The 21,340-nt window shown below is 39.5% G+C and overlaps 2 protein-coding genes across 7 annotated transcripts in view; both read left to right on the top strand.

Annotated features, from left to right (window-relative positions):
• GNPAT (glyceronephosphate O-acyltransferase) overlaps nt 1-8,490 on the top strand; it is a 45,376-nt gene extending 36,886 nt beyond the window's left edge. For 3 of the 6 annotated variants that reach the window (XM_081313031.1, XM_081313032.1, XM_081313033.1), the window contains exons 12-16: nt 1,489-1,629; nt 2,900-2,999; nt 3,090-3,183; nt 5,302-5,363; nt 7,894-8,490. In XM_081313031.1, coding sequence (XP_081169157.1) covers nt 1,489-1,629; nt 2,900-2,999; nt 3,090-3,183; nt 5,302-5,363; nt 7,894-7,937 — 441 coding nt within the window. In that variant the 3' untranslated portion in view covers nt 7,938-8,490. Of the gene's footprint in view, nt 1-1,488; nt 1,630-2,881; nt 3,000-3,089; nt 3,184-5,301; nt 5,364-7,893 lie in introns of those variants that run through there. The other 3 variants (XM_081313034.1, XM_081313036.1, XM_081313035.1) reach the window with 3 other exon arrangements.
• Nucleotides 8,491-12,980: 4,490 nt separating this feature from the next.
• Nucleotides 12,981-21,311, top strand: PDCD2 (programmed cell death 2). The gene is made up of 6 exons (XM_081340852.1): nt 12,981-13,380; nt 15,478-15,720; nt 17,771-17,911; nt 18,581-18,696; nt 19,474-19,590; nt 19,786-21,311. Exons 1-6 carry the CDS (start codon nt 13,086-13,088, stop codon nt 19,942-19,944), a joined length of 1,071 nt encoding a protein of 356 aa, XP_081196978.1. The 5' UTR covers nt 12,981-13,085; the 3' UTR covers nt 19,945-21,311.
• Nucleotides 21,312-21,340: the final 29 nt, after the last annotated feature.

Below are 21,340 nucleotides of genomic sequence, written 5' to 3'. Positions count from 1 at the left end.
CAGATCTTGCTCATAGTTACAGAAAGCCTTCTATCTTTGGTTAGCAGGCACATAGGCATTCTCTCTCTCTCTTTCTCCTTCCCCTCTCAAGGGGATGAATGGTGTAGGCGCCATTGAGGCCAGAAATGTCATGGTCTTATCCAGTGCTTTTTTTGTAAAAGAAAAAGGTGCCGGAACTCACACATGTCATACAACCCGCCTTGCTTACCCTACAAGATTCCATCCCAAAAAGGTGCCGGAACTCCGTTCTGAGCGTTCTATGAGAAAAAAAGCCCTGGTCTTATCTGTCAGCAAACTATTCCTCTTTTTGTTGTCAGCCCACTTTGGAAAGTAGTTCATATTCATTTTGATTGGAAGGTTTTGTCTTCGTATTGAATCTCTGCATTGTTAAATTAGATTAGAGTCCTCTCTGATTCAATATATTGCTATTTTTATGATTTGATGTCCCTGCTGTTTTATTAGAACATGTATTGTCCGTTTAATACAGTTTATGAAGGTTGCTCAGAATCAGTTGGGATTTATAAGCCTGGTAAAACAAACAAAGAAATATAAATTCTTTATGTCATGCGAAACACACATTGCATTGCTGAGTTTTGGGGATTATTTTGTAATGCTGCAATTCAATTCCCTCATAAAAATATATCAAATCGTACCCACAATGGTTTGGTTAGTCTTTAAGGTGCTGTTAGAATGTAGATGTGCAATATGTGTAACAAATATTCAAAAAGTGTATGTGATCTAAGTATACAGTAGAAGTGGGGCTGTGTGGCAAACTGAAAGTACCTATGTAACTTGCATTTCCATTTCCTGTTTTGAAATTGTTCACACCCTAGCAGAGGTGAGACAGGAATTTTTTTAAAAAAACAGAAGTCATATTCTGGCAAAGAGATTGTACCAGTCTGGGTGCATGTCATATCTATTGTCTTTTATCCTGAAAAGCAGGTTTTGATATAATTGGGTTCTATTTCCACCATATCATCTTGGCTTTATTATGGGTTAGAGCAATGTTTTCTCAAACTTGACATCTTTAAAAATGCATGGACTTCAACTGCTCCAACTATGCTGGCTGAGGAATTCTGGGAGTTGAAGTTGTCATGTTTGGAAACCCTTAGTTTAGAGTATTATTTCACAAATGAGGTAGCTGGACTTTCAGAATAGTAAATGTGACGAGTGGTTTTCAGGATTAGATTCCAGATTTCTCACCTCTCCAGTTACTGAAGTAATTATCTATCTATCTATCTATCTATCTATCTATCTATCTATCTATCTATCTATCTATCTATCATCTATCTATCTATCTATCTATCATCTATCTCATCATCCATCTCGCTGTCACATTACTGGACTTTTATAATATTGAGATGTTAACATGATCTGTAGATTTGTTTTTTACTCTTCTGTGTATATTGGTTGACTTTAGAATAAAATGTGGATGTTACATTTGGGTTTACAGCCATTAAAAAAATAACAGATTTATTTAATCTCTAGGATTTTGAAGAAGGTTGTTTCTTGCTTACAAAATGTGGGGCCATTCAAGACACACCACAGCAGATTTTTGTCACAGAGAAAGGAAGTACAATAATTACTTTCTTGAGTGTGATGTTTAAGCCATTTGTAGAAGGTTATCAGGTATGAGTTTTTCAACATTCTTTTCACTAGCGGTCATCCTTTTGTTGGGAATGATAATAACTATTACATGCCAGTGCTGAGCTTCCATCTTTAACTCTTATTGTAAATATATTGTCTCCTAATTCCAATAGTTTTTGTCTGTAATACACACATGCTTTCTGAGCATTGAAAGGAAGAAGATTCTCAAAGTCCCATCTATACAGCAAGATTGCAGAGTTTTATGGATAAGCAAGAAACAAACCAAAAAATTACTGGGTGGAAATATTATCTAGTATTGGGTTAGACATCTGGCAAGTAAAGAGGTCTTTCTTTGCCCAGCAATTACAGTTCATCCTGTTAGGAGAGAATTTCCCTGGGGAAGAGTTGAGGGCAATGCCATGAAAAAAGCCTTCGGTTTCCTTTCCTTTATGATGCCCAAGGCATCTGAAGAAGGGCCCCCAATTGACTATCTTGATTTACGACATTTTCAAATGAGAGCAGGTAGTTTTGTTACTTTTCAGATGGTTGGGTCTTTAATTTCCACAATTGCATGCTGTGCTGCCTAGTTTTGGAGCTTCACTCCCAATATCACCAGGGAGCCACCATGTGGCCTCTCCTGGCTTTATTTGAAGCTGTTTTAGGGCTTTAAAGGTTAAATTTCAAGTTGTTTCATTGAATTATAACCCCTTCCCTCCACCATCATCTTTCTAATTTAAGCAAGGCAACTTTAATATTTACCAATGTGCTCTCATTGATTAGCACAGATACGTTGAGAGGAAAATGAAACACACCCAGCCTTTTACATAAAATTACATCACCTCACTAAGCTGTTATTTTAGATATAATTGAGTATTATTATGTTATAGGATTATAGTACATTCATGATCCAGTGAAATGAATATTGAATGGAAGGGCTGAAATTTTCTTACCAAGCCTCTTCCTATCTGGCTTTTTACTTATCTTTATATCACTCATGACACAGACCCAGTTCTTGTTTACAAAGTGCTCTGTAACGTAAAATTTCCAGAAACAGATTGAGGTACATAGTACGGGAAAATTTCCATTCAAAAAAGAAAGAAAAAATATATATTTTACTGGGAATACTGATTTTTTAAAAATAAAAAAATAGCTCTTAATCATCAGCTTCACCTCTTTCAAATATTGAGAAGTATTTTTCAGCTGAAATGTTTTCAGTTTTGTCGTATGCCTACCTTACTGTAAAAAGAACTGTGACTATTTTGTGATGTGCTTAGTAACACTGATGTAACTTCAGTTGAAATGTTTTTCTTAGATAATCTGCAAATACCTTTTTAATGAAACAAATGAAGCCTTTACTGAGAAGCACTTTGTATTTGGAGTCCGAAGCCTGGCTTCCCAGCTTCTGGAGACAGGTGTGGGATTTGGACATTACAATGTTATACTGATGTTAGCTCTAAAATAGAAGGATTGCATTTTTCATTGCTCCCATTCCTCCTGTTTAGGGAGCACGCAGTGGTACGAGATCCTGTCTTCGGATATGCAGAAAAATGCTTTGGCTACTTTTGTGCGACTAGGCATGGTGGCCAAAATGAAAACGTGAGTATATATAACAGAATAACAGAGTTGGAAGGGACCTTGAAGGTCTTCTAGTCCAACCCCCTGCTGAAGCGTGAAACCCTATACCATTTCAGACAAATGGTTGTCCAATCTTTTCTTATAAACTTCCAGTGTTAGAACATTCACAATTTTGGAGGCAAGTTGTGAATATCTGGAACTCAATGAAGAAGATGAATTACTATCAATGTCTTAACAGTAGAAAATTTTCAGAAGGAGTGTGATGTTATTACCATTCCACAGAGCATCCAGTGCTAAATACAAAACATAAAGAACTCTAGTATGTAGCTAAAATCATGAGCATTTTTTGCCGATGAAGGGAGCTTTCCTTGCCCCGTTCTCACTTTCCACCCAGTTTTGGAGACATTATAGTTTGCAGTACAATATACTGATCATAAAGGAGATTAGGTAGCAAATTTGTATAATTTTTTTGTAAAGATTTATATTCATTTGTTCTCTTTCTGATTCTGAGTCTGTACTGTACAGTCAAGTATTCATGAACATGATTATTCAAATTTTAACAAAAAATATAAAAATTACAATAAAACATTGAAAGACTGTGTAAATAAGGTTTTTAGCCCCATCTTAAACTGTTGTAAGGAGGGGCTCACTTCTTCTCTTGACAAATTGTCCTGTAGCGTGGTTTGTTTTGTGGAAAAAAAGACACAACCATTTTTTGACACTAAATGCAAATCCATGGCAACATCCATAAGAATATCCTTCTTATGACTTGAGTATGTAGGTGTTGAGTAGGCACTGCATATAAGTAGGTGTTCCTGTACCTATAAATATGGCTGCACATCTAATAGATTGGACTGAAATGGAAATATTTAAGAGAACTGCTGGAAAATTCTTGCGAACTCTACCACTATTGATGCTACCACAGTCTGGAATACCAGATGTACTATCTAGAGAATCTGGCAATTCCATGTCAGTAAATGTGACAACTCTCTTCAGTGGTTCTAATTTGAAGGCCAGAGCAAACGCTTAAATAAGTATTGCAAGACTCACAGTATGAGAACAAATGTCCATTATTTGACAGATATATAATGATATCATGAAAGACAAAAGTCAAAGAGTTGATGTATTTATTCCCCACAGAGTTTGGGGCCATATCGTAGATGAGCCTTGACAGGCAGTATCAAAATGACCTACACAACAGATGGGGTATTCCAAACCTTTAAATCAGGTAGCAAATGTTGCCTGTGGAGAAATAAGTGCCTTTCACAGGCTAAGCTGTATTTACAAAGTATTCTGGCCAAATACATACCTGGAATAAGTGTAAAGAGCACAACATTGTAGGAAAGTTATATTAATCTACGGCAGGAGTCTTCAAACTTGGCCCTTTTATGACTTGTAGACTTCGACTCCCTGAATTCCTCAGCCAGCATGCCTGGCTGAGGAATTCTGGGAGTCGAAGTCCACAAGTCATAAAAGGGCCAAGTTTGAAGACCCCTGATCTACAGTAACACAAAAACCTCATCCTTCATTTTTTAAGACTAACAAATGTTATTATATGGCATTGACGTAAGTCTTATAATAAAATCTGTTGGTCTTCAAAGTTGCTAGTGTATGATGTTTATAATTTGTAAGCTTCCCAGAACCACTTTATAGGGAAAATATATAAAATTAATAAAATTAATAGATAAATAAAACACATTGATCTAATTATTTTGCACAGTTAAACTAATGACAACATAACCACTTGACCTGAACCAACAAGTATGGCAGGGATTCTGATGACTTCATAAAATAGTTCAGAGGTTACATGTTTTATGTGCTGTTTGTTCTTTAAATAATTAACTATCCGCAGATTATGATGAACAGTTATGGTTATTATTATTTTTCTTTTAAAAAGACACTTAAGCTCCACGTTTCAAACAGTAAAAAGCTTTGCCAGCTTGATCAATGTGCTAAAGGTTGTACCTCAGCATTTAATGTTTGAAAATTTTTGGAGTGGTGGCAAGAAGATTAATAATTTTAATGTTTACATGCTCAGAATAGAGAATTCATTTCACAGTCTTTTTCCCCCAATAAAGATTGGATATTACCGAATCTCATTCAACGTTTTTCTCTTCCCCTTCTCACCTCCACCCCCAGGACTGATGGATTCACTTACAGAGTAAATAAAGAGTCTCTGACTAAGACTGCAGGAATGTTTGGTAAGTATGCATCTGAATAAATTATAAATCTTCCCTCTCCCCAATTAAATGAAGAGCCTTTCATTGCATCACTCTGTTTATATAGAGGGTTCATTTTATTCAATAAAACCAGTTTTAAATGAATTGTTATGTCATTCACATAAATTAGGGTGGAACACCTTGTTGGCAGTTGCCAGTGTCCAACATCCTTACCGGTGTATAGGCACAGACCTACTATACTACTCACATTCTAACATTAGTTCGTTCTTCCTGTTTTTTTCTTTCCTGTCAATGATGGGTGGAATTTACCATCAAAACAAAACCATTTTGCTTGTGTTCCTGTAGTTTGGGATGGTCATATTTAAAGACCTGATAAATAAATCTGCATAATTGATATATAAGAATCTGGGGATGGGAACCTTAAGACAATTTTACGTCTAGATTTTTAAACTTTTGTTTTGCTGTTGATAAAAACAACACTGCAAGTTAGAAATTATAGTACAATTTGAAAAGGAATGCAGTAGGAGATACTGAATTACAGAGAAGTTGGGGCGGGGGAATGGATGTTACCTGCACATTTCATAAAATGGCTTATTTGCTCCATTTGTGCTGGGTTTTTTTAAAAAAAATTGTAATAAACCTACTACTCCCGTTTGTCAAACTGGTGGCAGAAAGCAGGGAATAATCTTTCTCTAGTGGGTTCCTGTGGTAGCCTGGCATGCTACAGATATGATGAATGTGGCATGAGGCACTTTGACTGTTGTTAAAAGATGTGTTATCTATATTTAGCCCAGATCTAGTAGTACCTTTTTGTAAAGCAACCTACCGTACAACTCCTAAGGAAAGTATGAATTTGTAAAATATCCTTAGATATACTGTATGTTCACCTTTAGCTGCTTGATTACTTCGATTCTAATAGACCAGCTAATAAGGAACTGGGACTGTCCATCAACTTCCCTCCGCCCAGTACGCTCCCACAGAGAGGTCCTCCTCAGGGTGCCACCGGTCAAAGAATGTCGACTGGTGGCCCCCAGGGGGAGGGCGTTCTCTGTGGGCGCGCCGGATTTATGGAACCATCTTCCGGTCGAGCTCCGGATGGCGCTTGACCACCGCTCCTTCCGGCGCGATCTCAAAACCTACCTTTTCGAACAAGCTGGCCTGGCCTGATGGGATGGGGTTGGGTTTTATTAATCTGTTTTAACTTACTTTTTAATGTGTTTTAACTTATTCATGGGCATTTTGTTTAATCGTTTTTAATTTTTGTATCTTGTTTTTTAATATGTATTGCCCTGTTCACCGCCCTGAGTCCTTCGGGAGAAGGGCGGTATACAAATAAAATTAATAATAATAATAATAATAATAATAATAATAATAATAATAATAATAATAATAATAATAATAATAATAATAATAATAGAAATTTAAGATCAGTCAAAGTTACACTTCTCCTTGAGAGAGACAATTGTGTGAGCTAAATATCCTCTCTGTCTACATTGGCTACTCATTACAATTCAAAATTTGTCTGGGTAGATGATTCCATTTTTATAATAGTACTTGACTTCCATGATAAAACAGGTAAACAGTTCATAGACTTGGATAATGGCAGTGACTGATAACAGTTAAAAAATGCTAATGATCTTAACAGTGATGAAGAATTATAGAAATTCTGGAGGAACTTTTAGGGCTCTGTCCAGCTATAGAGGATTTACATGCGATGAATGTATTATTTTTTTATTGTAAGCTTTTGTCTTAGCTGGGGAAAGTCCAAATAAAATCTTGGAAATCTTACTTCCTATCAGTGCAGGCAGAGTACTAATTTAAATGAACTAATACTTTCTGGTTCAGTAAAAGTTAGCTTCTTATTGTACACGGTTCACAGTGGATTAATATTTGATCCTGTAGAGTAAGGGAACTGATGTATGCCTCTTATGTTTTTCAAAGCAGGAAGCAGAATGTATTATATTTTTGTATTTTTACAGTTCTCAAAGTACAGGATTAAAATAAACCGTTTTCAGTAGTTGTAATGAAATGGAGCTTTATTGTGGTTTCAGTGGATGTTATTAAATCAACCATTAACAACAGAAACAGTTAAAGACAAGAGTGAATAAAATACATTCTCCTACCAGGGGTAGGCAACCTTGGCTCTTTTATGACTCGTGGACTTCAACTCCCAGAATTCCTGAGCCAGCCATGCTGAGGGGAAAGGGAGAGGTTTCCAAGCTGAGCCATGCTGGCTCAGGAATTCTGGGAATTGAAGTCCACGAGTCATAAAAGAGCCAAGGTTGCCTACCCCTGTGACCTAGACAAAAGTGTATTTGTTCATGATTATTTGTGACTCCCCATAATTTATCAACTATAGAAATTGGTGACTTTTATGGATACCTAAAATGTCACCACTTCTGACAATTTATTTCAGTTTAATAAATATTTCTGTCTCTCAGATGCATACTTAACAATGTGCACTGTTTCTATAAAAGCTTTGGAATGTTTCTTGCGATCTCTCCTTCTCTGTGCTCAGAATTATTGGCAGACTATATTCCTTGTTTTTTAGAATCTAGGATACCTGTAAGGAAGGCAATGGCTGCAAGGCTTTAATTGGAGAAGGCTAGAATGGCTTGTCCTACGTCCACTGTTAACGGTGGAGCCCGGTTGGAAATGAGGCACAAGTGAGGAAAATGTTACTGAAGACTACAAAAATACCCTTTCCACCTTGACATGTTTTTGCTACACAGTGGTGGGGAAGAATTCCAGAAGTCAAACTGTTTACACCACCACTTAAGGAACTTTATCAGCGTTAATGCTTAGGAGTCTTTGTACATTCAAATTCCCTTCAGCAAATATCATCTGACTCCTTCTTTCAGACAGATATTAATATTTGATTAGTAAGGTAATATTTGAAATGTTTGTCATGATAACAAAATGATTGTTTTTATATGTTATTTTGTGGCTGTGAAAAAAAAAGTAAGCCAAGGTTATATAAAGTTGAAAGCAATATTTAAAGAAAAATATTATTGTCATTGTATTTATGAAGAGATTAATCTGTTTCATGGAAATTAATTCCCACAAAATGTTAATGATGTAACTGATTTTAAAAAGGTGGTATTTGCAACTCTTGGAATATTAAAAACTAACACAGGAGGAATGTGTGCTACTTGCTGTTCTCGGTTGTTGCACACAGTCTTAAATGTGCATGGCATTTTTTTTTCTTTCCTTGCTGTTAGGTTTCAGAAATGGAACACATCACAATAGTAGGTCAGATCACTATCAGCTGTCCTTTCCTGTTCGATTTCTGCTCATAACCATCATGCCTCCTGTAATTCTTAAATCCTTTTATGCAGAGGTGGAGGCAGAGTTGTACCATAGACTATGTTGTAATGTGAGTGTGCATTGCTTGCTGCTACAGTGCATCTCTCCGTGTATGCACTTAGATGTTAATGTCATAATCTTGGGTGCTTTTGACAGAACCAGCCTCTTCATATATTTGATATGATTTCCAGTGTTACAGAACATAATTTGGACAGGTCATGTATTAAACATATAGTATGTTTAGTACCACTATATAGAGCAGATCAGGAAATCAGCTCCATGGGTAATCTAAAATACTTATATTGAGAGTGGCTATAATGCGGTGGCTCAGTGGGTTAGGACGCTGAGCTTGTCGATCAGAAGGTTGGCAGTTTGGCGGGTCGAATCCCGAGTGCCGCGTAACAGAGTGAGCGCCTGTTACTCGTCCCAGCTTCTGCCAACCTAGCAGTTCGAAAGCACGTAAAAATGCAAGTAGAAAAATAAGGACCACTACGGTGGGAAGGTAACAGCGTTCCGTGCGCCTTTGGCGTCTAGTCATGCCGGCCACATGACCACGGAGACGTCCTTGGACAAGTGCTGGCTCTTCGGCTTTGAAACGGAGATGTGCACTGGCCCCTAGAGTTGGAAGCGACTAGCACGCATGTGCGGGGCAACCTTTACCTTTACCTATAATAAAGAATATCTCACAGAGGGGAGCAAATGTTCTATCAACTCCCCATTACAGTGTTTCCAAAAAAATCAAAGACCTGATATTTGAAGAAGATGAGATCATGCTTTTATTCAACATCACCGCACTCTTTATATCCATAGACCCAGAATTAGTGAAAGAATCCATGGCAGAACTAGATGACACCTTTGTCATAAAAAAGGAACAATTAGAGCAGACACATGAAGCTATCGGCAACATCTTCAAAGGACTAAAAATTACAAAAAAAACAATGGACTACCCTTCCTGGACATTGCCATCAGCAAAGGCAATGACTGCAAATTAGAAACATTAGGCTATCATAAAACCACCCACACTAAGCAAGTGTGCCACTAGAAAATAATCCAACCTCCCACAAGAGAAGCTGCGTAAGGACATTATTCAGACAAGCATAAACACACTGCAGCAACCCTGGCCGTCAGAAAAAGGAAACAGATAATCTATACAACGCCTTCCAACAAAATAAATACCCACGCAACTTATCAAAACATGCCTGACCACTTAGCCCACTACAGCACAACCAACAGGAGCCAATGAAAGATTATCACTGCCATACATCAAAAACATCTCAGAAACAACCAACACAATATTACAACCACATGGTATCACCATAGTACACAAACCAACTAAAGTCCCCTAAAATGTCTAAGTAAACCAAAAGACTCAACAGCTTCAAAAATAAAAACAGGAATCATCTATAACATACAATATAAGGGCTATTACAGCAATTATGTAAGATAGATTAGCTGAGCACATCTATGAACACCAACTGGCAGAAGACATGATGAAAACTCCTTAATTGCACAAGAAATTGATAAGACTTCACCATAGTTTCAACTGGGAAACCATGAGCATCCTAGACTAAATTAGGTCCAAAAACACTAGAGAATTCCTGGATGCCTGCCACTCATCAACAGATCAACAGACACACCCAGATAAATTTATTTATTTATTATTGGGACTTATATGCCGCCCTATCTCCCGAAGGACTCAGGACGGCTAACAACAATAACATACAATAAATACAGAAGTTAAGATAAAATTAAAATTAAAGGCCTCTGTACAATAAATTAAAATTAAAATAAATTAAAAATTAGAGTTAAAAAATTAAAAACATAATTAAAATCCCTGTCAGTCCAGGTCAGCCAGGTGGAAAAGGAGTGTTTTGAGGCCGCGGCGAAAGGACTGGAGATCTTGGGCCATCCGAAGCTCATGGGGGAGCTGGTTCCACAGGGCTGGCGCTCCCACAGAGAAGGCCCTCCCCCTGGGGGTCGCCTGCCGACATTGTCTAGCCGACGGTACCCTGAGGAGGCCTTCTCTGTGTGAGCGTACTGGGCGATGGGAATTCGTTCCCGGCAGCAGATGGTCCTGCAAGTATCCTGAGCCTAAGCCATGTAGGGCTTTAAAGGTAAGTACCAGCACCTTAAATCTCACCCGGAGGGCAACCGGTAACCAATGCAGCTCACGCAGGAGGGGTGTAATATGGGAGTGTCGGGGGTGCTCCCATCACTACCCGTGCAGCTGCACTCTGCACCAGCTGAAGCCTCCGGGTGGTCTTTAAGGGCAGCCCCATGTAGAGAGCATTGCAGTAATCTATACGGGAGGTAACATACCATTCAAAGCAATCAAAAAGTTCAAAGATCACAACATCTCCTTAGCAGCAATCAACACCCAGATTAACAGAGATGAACACCCAAGATCAATACTAGACCAACAATCAAGCAGTAAACAATATCCCAAGAAAGAAACTACCAACACAAAGAATCGAACTGTAAACAACAGCTTAATCAAGGAACCACCAAAAACAATCCCACCAACACTGACAGGGCAGACCACACACATATGTAGAAAGAATAAACCTCATTCTCTTCTAGTACTGATGATGTTACGTGGTTGGGTAATGAAATGTCTGCAAAAAAAAAAAAAACAAGTTCAGGGCCCTACACTATAAGCCTGAGTAAAGTTTGCAGTAGGCTGATGCCTCCTTAAGTAACACCAGCTGCCTGCAATTAGTGCAGGTTCGCATCCCACCAGGCTTAAGGTTGACTCAGCCTTCCATCTTTCCGAGGTAGGTAAAATGAGGACCCAGATTGTTGGGGGCAATAAGCTGACTTTGTAATAATGCCGCTTGGGGGGGCCTGAAAGCCCTAATAAGCAGGCATATACATAGAATGAAGGCTATTGCTAAGCACATTGGTTTGTGCTTAAAATTGTAAGCCGCCCTGAGTCTTTGGAGAAGGGCGGGATATAAATGGGATTAAAAAAAATAATAGAATTCTAAATATGGGGGGGAGTAGCACATTCCAGGTCCTTTGTGGAAAAAATACTGCAAGCCCAAAAAGTTCCATGCTGTTTCAGTTCCCCAGTTCTCACTCCAGTCCTTATAAACAATTTAAAATTGACACAGAATTACAGCGAAGCTTTCATACAATCAGGCTTGAAATGCTGAAGAGTGAGCAGGGCAGTCTGCAGCATCAACACTTTGCTCTCCAACTGGTAACAAGGCAAATGTAAGAGGCCAGCCAGCCTCCTGCCTCTGAGCTGCTGTCATCTTGGAACAACATTTTTTTAGCCTCACTTTATTCGAAAGGTAAGTAAACATTATTTTACTTCCATTCAAAAGAAAAATAAATGGCCACCTTTTGCTACTGTACTACCTTTATTTCCCATAGCTACAGATATAAAGGCAACATCTACACTCAGGAATTTGAAAACTGTATTTTTGGAAGGACTCCGATAATAGTTTTTATAACTTAAGCAAGCTGTCTGATGAAGTGTAGCTCATGAAAGTGCCTTTTACTATACTAAAAAGTGTTGCTTCCTGGGGTTTTTTTGGGAGGGGAGGCCTACTTCTGACAAACACGGCTCTCCTGTAAAATTCTATGCTTTTAAAAAAAAATGGGATGTAAATAGGAGAACTGCAAAAGAATTCATACTGATTCAGTCGCACGGTTGGTGTTAGGATGATCTTAACAACTGCGGGGTCCCGAGTGCTCTCTCTGAGTTTGGCTGTTTTCTTGCAGACCTTTCATTACCCGACTAGTCAACATCATGGTCCCAAAATCTCAAGTGATCGCAGAATCCACTCCGCACGAACGGAAGACCACGTGCTGCCGCAGCGAGAAGACTGTCTTCCTTCCCCCTCCAAAAAACCTACCCGAGATGGAAGTTAGAATCAGAAAGCAAAAGTCCCTGTATCGAACCGATTGCTCAATTCACAAGCCCGATCTATGGGACGTGCCGCCGTCCTTCAGATTTGATTTGGAAACTGCTCTCAGGACAGAGCGGAGCCTTCCTTTATAGCAGCGTTTCCCAACCTTAGGAACTTGAAGATGCGTGGACTTCAACTCCCAGAATTCCCCAGCCAGCTATGCTGGCTGGGGAATTCTGGGAGTTGAAGTCCACGCATCTTCAAGTTCCTAAGGTTGGGAAACGCTGCTTTATACCAGGGCAACTTTACGACCTGTGGACTGAAAAAGTCCCAGAATTCCTGGGCCAAGCCGTGCTGACTCACGAATCCTGGGACTTAACGAAGTCCACAAATCGTAAAATGGTCACAGTTGCCCACCGCACCTGCTCCATCCTGAACCGGGAACCGACTGCGAAGTGCAGCGGGGACCCGGACGGGCCAGAGACTCCGCCGCCCCGCTAGAGGCGCTCGCTCCTCTCGCCGGCTCCTGACATCTTCCGCCGCTTCTGGAGGCGGCTGTTGCCGATTGCTGAAAAAGAAAATGGGCTCGCAGCAGGTCGAGCTGGGCTTCGTGGAAGAAGCGGCACCTTGGCGGCTGCGCAGTGATCAGTTCCCTTGCAAAACCGGGGGCAGGCCGGCTTGGCTGGGCGAGGCCGGCTTGCCGGGGCCTTCCGAGCTGCGGTGCGGCGTGTGCGGGCAGCCGTGTGCGTTCCTCTTGCAGCTCTACGCGCCGGTGCAAGAGCTGCCCGAGGCCTTCCACAGGACCCTCTTCCTCTTCGGCTGCCGCCAGCCTTCTTGTTACCGCCCCGCCGGCCCAGCCCCGGGCAGCCTGAGAGGTGAGGGGACGCTGCTGCACGTGGGTGGGGATGGTCTTCTGCAAGAAGCGGCAGCTGCGACCCGAGAAAGAGCCGGGGGCGCAACCCTTCTCCGCGTTTGCCCGATTGTGACTGCACAGCTCGAGCGTCCCACTCGCAGGCGGAGCGGGCAGCCGAAGCAGTTTCCTCCTTTAAATTTCTGGGAGTCTACCTCTGTGAAGATCTGACCTGGAAAGTTAACACAACCCAGGTGGCTAGAAAGGCCCAACAGAGGCTTCACTTTCTTAGGGTCTTGCGGAAGAACAGGGTAGAACAACGGCTAATGACCCTCTCTACTATAGAGAGCGTCCTCTCGTATGGTATTGTGGTTTGGTATGCTGGTCTGACAGCCGCAGACAGGAAAGTATTACAGAGGGTAGTGAGCACAGCACAAGACATTGTGGGCTGTTCCCTGACACCACTGGATGACATCGCCAGGGATCGTTGCCTTGGAAGAATGAGGAAGATTCTCAGGGATGACTCACACCCTGGACTCTACTCTTTACTCTCCTACCAGCCAGCCGTACCAACAGGCTGAAAAATAGCTTTTATTCGTGGGCTGCTAGGCTTTTAAATGAGACATAATCTTATGCAGAATTGACTTGGGAGGCCGGTGTGTGGTGTAGTTGGTTCACATGGTGTGGTAGGATGGAGGGTTTGTTGTCACTGTGTGTTGGGGGGAGAGAGGGGGGGGAGGCTCAGCTAATCTCAATGTACACATGTACTTTGACAATAAAGGATTATTATTATTATTATTATTATTATTATTATTATTATTATTATTATTATTATTATTATTATTATTATTATTATTATTATTATTATTATTATTATGTAACTTAACATCCGAGGGAGTGTGCAGCGAGGTTGCCTCCTGAGAAGGAAAACAGCTGTCCGGAAGGGGCTTGTAAATAGGTGGCAATAAAATCAAGTTAGTGAGGTTTCAAAATGCAAAAAGACTGTACAGAATTAACAGAGTTGGAGGGAACCTTGGAGGTCTTCTAGTCTAACTTGTAACTTCTGTCTTCTTCAATCTTACAATTCCTAGGAGACCCTGTACCATTTCAAACAGAAGGTGATTCAACCTTTTTTTTTAAAAAAAAAATCTCCATTGATGGAGCACCTTCTGTGCTCAGAGATTAACAGCGGACCTTTTATGTGCAAAGCATTTCTACCACTTATGGCCCTTTTTCTAATAAAACATGACTTTTTTTTGAACTCCAGCGTAGCCTATTGATGTAGATCAATATGAGCACATTAAAGGAGACTACTGCAGCTCCTCAGGTGCAACAGTACATTATCATGACCTCTTTTGGAGTTAATTCATAAACGTTTACTAATTCAGGTTTATAGAAATGGGCCCATTGTAGAGGGGGGTTTCTGAACGCTCTGGATCATTGATTTTTCTCCCAGACCCTTTCACTTTGCCTGCCTTCCCAGAAGTGAATTGTCTGGAACAGGACACAGGTTGTGATATTAAAAGTTAAGCACCCATAAAACTGTTGCCTTGGAATATAACTACATTGCAGAGACCAATATATAAATGCTTTAAATAATTGTGTGAAACTATGTCTTGGTTATATATTGAACATCTGAAAGAGCAAAAAAAAAGAGCAGCTGATACGTCTTAAGTTTTAAGGGAGTTCTTTGAAATGCCACCTAGCAACTCCTTTATAAAGGAACATGATCACATGTCTTGTGAGCTGCCCAGACTTTCTTAAGCAGTGGAGCATCCACAACTTGCTTCCTTGCTTACCAAGAATTTTGGCCAGCTCCTCAAAGAATGCACAGCTTCCCTTATCCAGATGGTTCTCCCCAGGTTTCAACCTGCCATGATACAGATCTCGCCTTCTAAACATTTCATTTATATGCTGCCTATTCTATTATACTACACTCTTGACATTTTTTCTACAGGGCCTTCAAAAATTAAATGGGCTTCGAATGCACAAATGTTAATCCCACGGCACCTCAGTGTTCTGTTTTGGCACAGTGTGGTCAGAGACTAAACTAGAATGACATAAGAGTAGTATGTCGTACTGTACTCATTTCTGTTAGATAATATTTTTTTCCTCATTTAAGTTTTTAGGAATCAGCTTCCGAGAAAGAATGATACTTACTCTTATAATCCACCCCCTGAAGAACCACCTTTGGAAGAATCACCTTCTGTGAATCTGCAGCTAAAATGTGGAGCTATGCTTTGCAGAGTCTGTGGTTGCTTGGGACCCAGCACATGTTCCAAATGTCATAAGGCTCATTATTGTAGCAAAGACCATCAGATCAAAGATTGGAAAGCGGGACATAACGTATCGTGCTTGCAGCCTGGTAGGTAGCTAGAAATACCCTTGAATTTTAAGAGCTCACCAAAATAATAATATAGAATACAATAAATACAAGAATGTATGTTGGAAGATACACAGTCCTTTGATTTGTGTGCATTAGCACTCTTGATTCTAAGAGAGTTTATTTTCTATGTTGATTGTAAAGGATTGAAAGTGGATTAATAATTTTATATGGCAATGTCTTTTTAATACCGTCTGTTGGTATCTTAGAATAAGCACCAAGTTCTTTAAAATAAAGATTTATGGAGGAAAAATAATGAACAGAGTTATCTACATCTCTAGCTAATGGCTCAACTAGTGGTTTTATAAATATTTTGTTTATAGTAACATGTTTATTTTTTTTAAAAAAGCAAAATGCTAGTTTTAGCATTGTCAACTCCAGTTGGCCCTGCTATGCTATGGGGCCCTATTTTCTGCTGCCCCAATTATGCCTTCTGGTTGTTCATTTGGGAGCTTTAGCCAAAATGGTAGTTTGCTTTGATGTTTTTCGGACCTATCTTCATTCTTTAAAACATAAATCCATTGTTCAATTAAATATATATACTGTGGGGCTTTTTTAGGTTACTTGATTTAGCTCATACATCATTCTAGGTCAGAAGTCATCATTTTTAAGATATAATAATAAACCTTTATTGTCAAAGTACATGTGTACATTGAGATTAGCTGAGCCTCCCCCCCCCCCCGTGCTCTCTCCCCCCAACACACAGTGACAACAAACCCTCCATCCTACCATACCATGTGAACCAACTACACCACACACCGGCCTCCCAAGTCAATTCTGCATGAGTTCACAGAGATTATGTCCCATTTAAAAGCCTAACAGCCCATGGATAAAAGCTATTTTTCAGCCTGTTGGTACGGCTGGCTATACTCCTATATCTCCTACCGCATGGTAGGAGAGTAAAGAGATACCGTCCAGGGTGTGAGTCATCCCTGAGAATCTTCCTCATTCTTCCAAGGCAACGATCCCTGGCGATGTCATCCAGTGGTGTCAGGGAACAGCCCACAATGTCTTGTGCTGTGCTCACTACCCTCTGTAATACTTTCCTGTCTGCGGCTGTCAGACCAGCATACCAAACCACAATACCATACGAGAGGACGCTCTCTATAGTAGAGAGGGTCATTAGCCGTTGTTCTACCCTGTTCTTCCGCAAGACCCTAAGAAAGTGAAGCCTCTGTTGGGCCTTTCTAGCCACCTGGGTTGTGTTAACTTTCCAGGTCAGATCTTCACAGAGGTAGACTCCCAGAAATTTAAAGGATATAAGGGTCGTACGTACCATATAGGAGGCAAATAAACCATATTTGGCTTAGTACGGTTCTGAATGTAATCCACATTTGCTGCCTAGTAATTTTAAGATTTGTTTCACAACCCCACAAAGGCATATTTGTGTCAGAGAGATTTGCCCTGATGGATGTGAGATAATGCAGTGGTCTCAGAGTTAAAGGGTTTCCCCACCACTACCACAAGCACCAAGAAGCATCATGCTTAATTAAAACATCCGTCTCCTAATTCTAACCAAATAAAAGAGCAGAAGTATTCAGTAGAAGAGGAGGATATTGTTGAACATGGTGTGGACTGACAATTCTGTACATGTCAGGGAGGAGACCCAGCAGGAGTAAGCAGGACTCTCAGAGAGAACTGAGAAAAAAAACTATTTGGTGAAAAGGACTGTCATTTATGGAGAACAGATTAGTTGCCAACAAGGACAGCTTGACAAAGATGCTAGAATCAAGTCGTTTCCCCCCCCCTCCGCTGTTCTCATTAACTTCCCAGAGATACAAATGAGCCCGTTAAGCGAAAGCACAAAAAGTAGCTGGGAGAGGGTGGAATAGATAACGTGAAAAAATCCATTTGAAATTTTTTGTTTAAGGCTGTAACTGTGCAGTTAAAGCCACGGTATATAGTCAATATCATTGCAAATAGAGAATGGGGATTGTCTGGAAAGTTCCTGCCTTTTCTCCACCCTCTGATAAATGTGTAATCATAAAATCTAGGAGAAAGTAAATGAAGATACTGGCTTCTTGTTTTATAGAAGATGTAATTCCGGATCATAAATTTCTCTTCCCCGAGTATGAAATTGTAAGAGAACATGAGGAGTTGGATTCTGCTGCTGTCAGTGACACAGAGCAGGAAGATTTAGACAAAAATGAGGATACAACCGCAGGTAATCTAGGTAAGAATTATGAATGAATGCCCATATTTCAAGCTGTTTCTTAATTTAACGTTTATTTTAAATTGAAGTATATCTTGCATTAAAGAATGTATAGATCCGCCCCCTAGCTTCCAAATGACAGAGCTTTTTTCCAAAGTTTTTAACTTAGACTTTGCTTATTTAATTCTTTTTTTAATTTTTGTATTCTGTATTTTTATATGTGCCCTGTTCACCGCCCTGAGTCCTTCGGGAGAAGGGCGGTATACAAATATAATAAATGAAATGAAATGAAATGAAAGTAACAGTTAGTCTCAGACATATAAGTATGTTGCATCAGAACTGTATTGGAGTGTAATTGCGAAAAACATCTGGTTCGTTTTCCTCTCATTTTGACATTGAAAGTACATATACCTGTAACAGAAGCTGTAAGATGGATTCTCCATCCCAATTCAGACAAAAAAAGGAAATTCTTGTAACATCAATTTGCGGTCTTGCCCTCCACAATGCAGATCTCATTCTCTCCCCCTTTTTTTGCAGGCTTCTAAGATGGATACAATATTTTTCATTGATAGATATTTTTAAAATCAAATTTCATGAATACTGATTCATCCCTGAGAGACTAAGCCAAAACCCTTTTTTACAAATTGCAGTCTTACAATTTAATTATTGTATGGGTTTCCCCCCCCCCAGATGAAGCTTCTGAGTTATTAGAGGAGATGTCCTTGGAGATGATGGCAAAACATGAAACTCAGGAAGATAGAATTTTTCAAATATTCAAAGAAAGAGTATCTTTGGAACCAGAACAGGTATTTTAAATGTATTTTTCATGTCCATTAATGTTTTATACTGGTTTATTACTATGGGAATGGGATATTAATAATCCAGCCCAGAATTTTGTCACTTTGAATTCATTTTCTACTTCATGCTACCAAAATGATTAGTTGGAGACTAGCAACAAGTTAAAAGAAACCTGACTAAAAGAATTGGATGTTAGGAATTGATCCGTTAGTACTGTTTTGCATGGAAATACTAGTAAGACAAGGGCATATTCACAACATGCTAAATCAGTGCAAAAAGTCAACAAAGGGGTGCGTACTATGCTTCATCCTTCAACTGTATCTTAACCAAGAAAGTAAGTCATGTGAATCATGCAATCTTGGGCTGGTTGTATTTCCATTTACTGAAATTGGAATCTGAAACCCAAAAGCGTTGGTTTCAAAGTATGGCTTTTATAGATAGATAAATAGCAAAGGTTCCATATTCATGTTAAGCCATGCACATAGAAGGATAGAATGCAAGGGAGTGATGCACTTATTAACCTTTTACAATGACTTAGAAACTAGGGCAGGTTTGGGGGAAAACTACCAAGATGTTAATTACTTTAGTGGAAGCATGCCTCATACAATCTTGCACCTTAAGTAAGTACATGGTACATAGAAATGGGCATTTAATAAAAGATACTTTTGTCAATTGAGAGAGAGAAGAAGAATCTCTTAGTTCATATGATATATACTCCATATATATATATACACTATAAAATGTACATAATTTTATTTTCAATTCTGATTCTTCTTGAATTTCAGGTTATCAGATACTGCAGAAATGGAGAAGGGCCCATCTGGATTTCAGGGCTAAATATTCCTCGAGACACAGATATTCCCAACTGTCAGTGTGGTAGTAAAAGAATATTTGAATTCCAGGTATGGATATTTGCGAAACTGCACATTAAAGGCCATGAAGCTTCTTTTTAACACAGTTTCTCTGTTTGTCTACTTTTCTCTTGGATGTTTTAAAAAATTGATAATACAGTAATACACTGAGCTTTCTGGTTATGGATTAAAGTGATTTGACAACTTAGTTTTAAAAGCTCACTTAAAGTATTTTGTCTGTTTAAGGTGATGCCGCAACTTCTAGCTCACTTAAACGTCGACAGTCTTGGAGAAAGTATTGACTGGGGAACACTGGCTGTCTACACATGTGCTGTGAATTGTGATCTAGGAAAGTACTATGTTGAAGAGTTCATCTGGAAGCAGGACATTTCCAATTCTGTTTAATGTCTGCAAGGCTTAAGCAGTGAGATAATTTTCTTCCGTATCATAATTTTTCCTCACATTTTATATTCAACTGATGATAATGATTGCCATTGTTTGAACTTCCACCATCAGTTATAGAATAAGAATATAAAATCAATCTGAGACTAAACAGGTGATTATTTTACTTGAACTTTGAAATGAAGAAAAAAATCAAATCATGACAGACATGATAGATTCACTAAAGAATCAAGTGATAAATTGTTTCCATTGTTTATCTCCACCCATTCCTGAAACCATTCCCATTGCCACCCTTGGTAAAGGATCTTAAGAGCCTGTCCGAATATGCTTTAGGTCAGGGGTGTCAAACTCAATTTCATTGAGCGCATCAGCATTGCGGTTGCCCTCAGGGGGCTGGGTGAGTATGGCCAGGGTGGGCGTGGCCTACTGGGTAGGCGTGGCTAGAATGCCTAAGGCCTACTGGTTGGGCGTGGCCAGCTCTACATCGTTCGCATCAAGGCTGCCTATGGGGGCCTGGGCAGGAGTGGGACAGATCTGAGGGTCTCTGGCAGAAGGAGGGTCTCTGGGCCAGGGCCAAGGCAGTGGGGGACGTTCCCTCACTGTTTCCAGGATGGCTTCATGGGCCACATGAAACCACTTTGCGGGCCGCATCCGGCCCCCGGGCCTTGTGTTTGACATGTCTGCTTTAGGTGAATTTGCTCTTGCATTACCATTGGTTGCTTTATGGGAGAGATCCTCGTCACTTATTCTTCATTGTGCTCATTTTGGTTGCTGCCTTAGAATGATTGATATCCTGAAGTAGAATGTAAGTAATGGTAATACAGTCTGATTCAAAGGACTAATTACTTTGAAATACAATTTAACAAACCAGGAGAGTTTTGGCAAAACCAGGCGTGGAATGGAATTAGAAACACAGAATGTATGGTTTATTCCATTATATAACTATGGAACTCTATAGTGGGATCATCCCATCCAGGCACCGATTCTTTAGTTTCTTTGATGAGAAATTGAAATAAAAGATTAGCATGTTTGAAACATACAGGTTAGTAAAAAGGCAAACGAAGCACATTTTTTAAAAAATACTCTTCACTATGTTGGCTGGAATATGGCGTTCATATCTGAGAAGACGTTCACTCATTCAAGAATCTAGAATTTTCACATTCATCCTGTTAGAAAAGGTTGTTTTCATTAAGAAATTGGCTGGTTTGTAGTTGACAGTTCACAAAATAAGTAATGGCTATTTGTCATTGCAGTGGAAATAAACCAATGGAATGAGTCTTGAAGTACAAATAGATAGGAAGCTTTAATTTTGAGTTCTAAGTTTCAATGATGATTTACAATGTATTTCAATAAAAATGGAAAATAAGCTATGTATATTTCTGAACACAGTATGTCCTAT

Source organism: Vipera berus (genome assembly GCF_964194415.1).
Source record: "Vipera berus genome assembly, chromosome: 1".
Classification (NCBI taxonomy): Eukaryota; Metazoa; Chordata; class Lepidosauria; order Squamata; family Viperidae; genus Vipera; species Vipera berus.
The sequence above is the reverse complement of the archived record's forward strand: the minus strand, read 5'-3'. Positions and strand labels throughout refer to the sequence as shown.

Coding starts and splice junctions, on each gene's coding strand:
- PDCD2 (XM_081340852.1), top strand. CDS start 13,086: ATGGGCTCGCAGCAGGTCGAGCTGGGCTTCGTGGAAGAAGCGGCACCT. Junction 15,721..17,770: donor CGTATCGTGCTTGCAGCCTG/GTAGGTAGCTAG, acceptor CTTGTTTTATAG/AAGATGTAATTCCGGATCAT. Junction 19,591..19,785: donor AAAGAATATTTGAATTCCAG/GTATGGATATTT, acceptor TGTCTGTTTAAG/GTGATGCCGCAACTTCTAGC.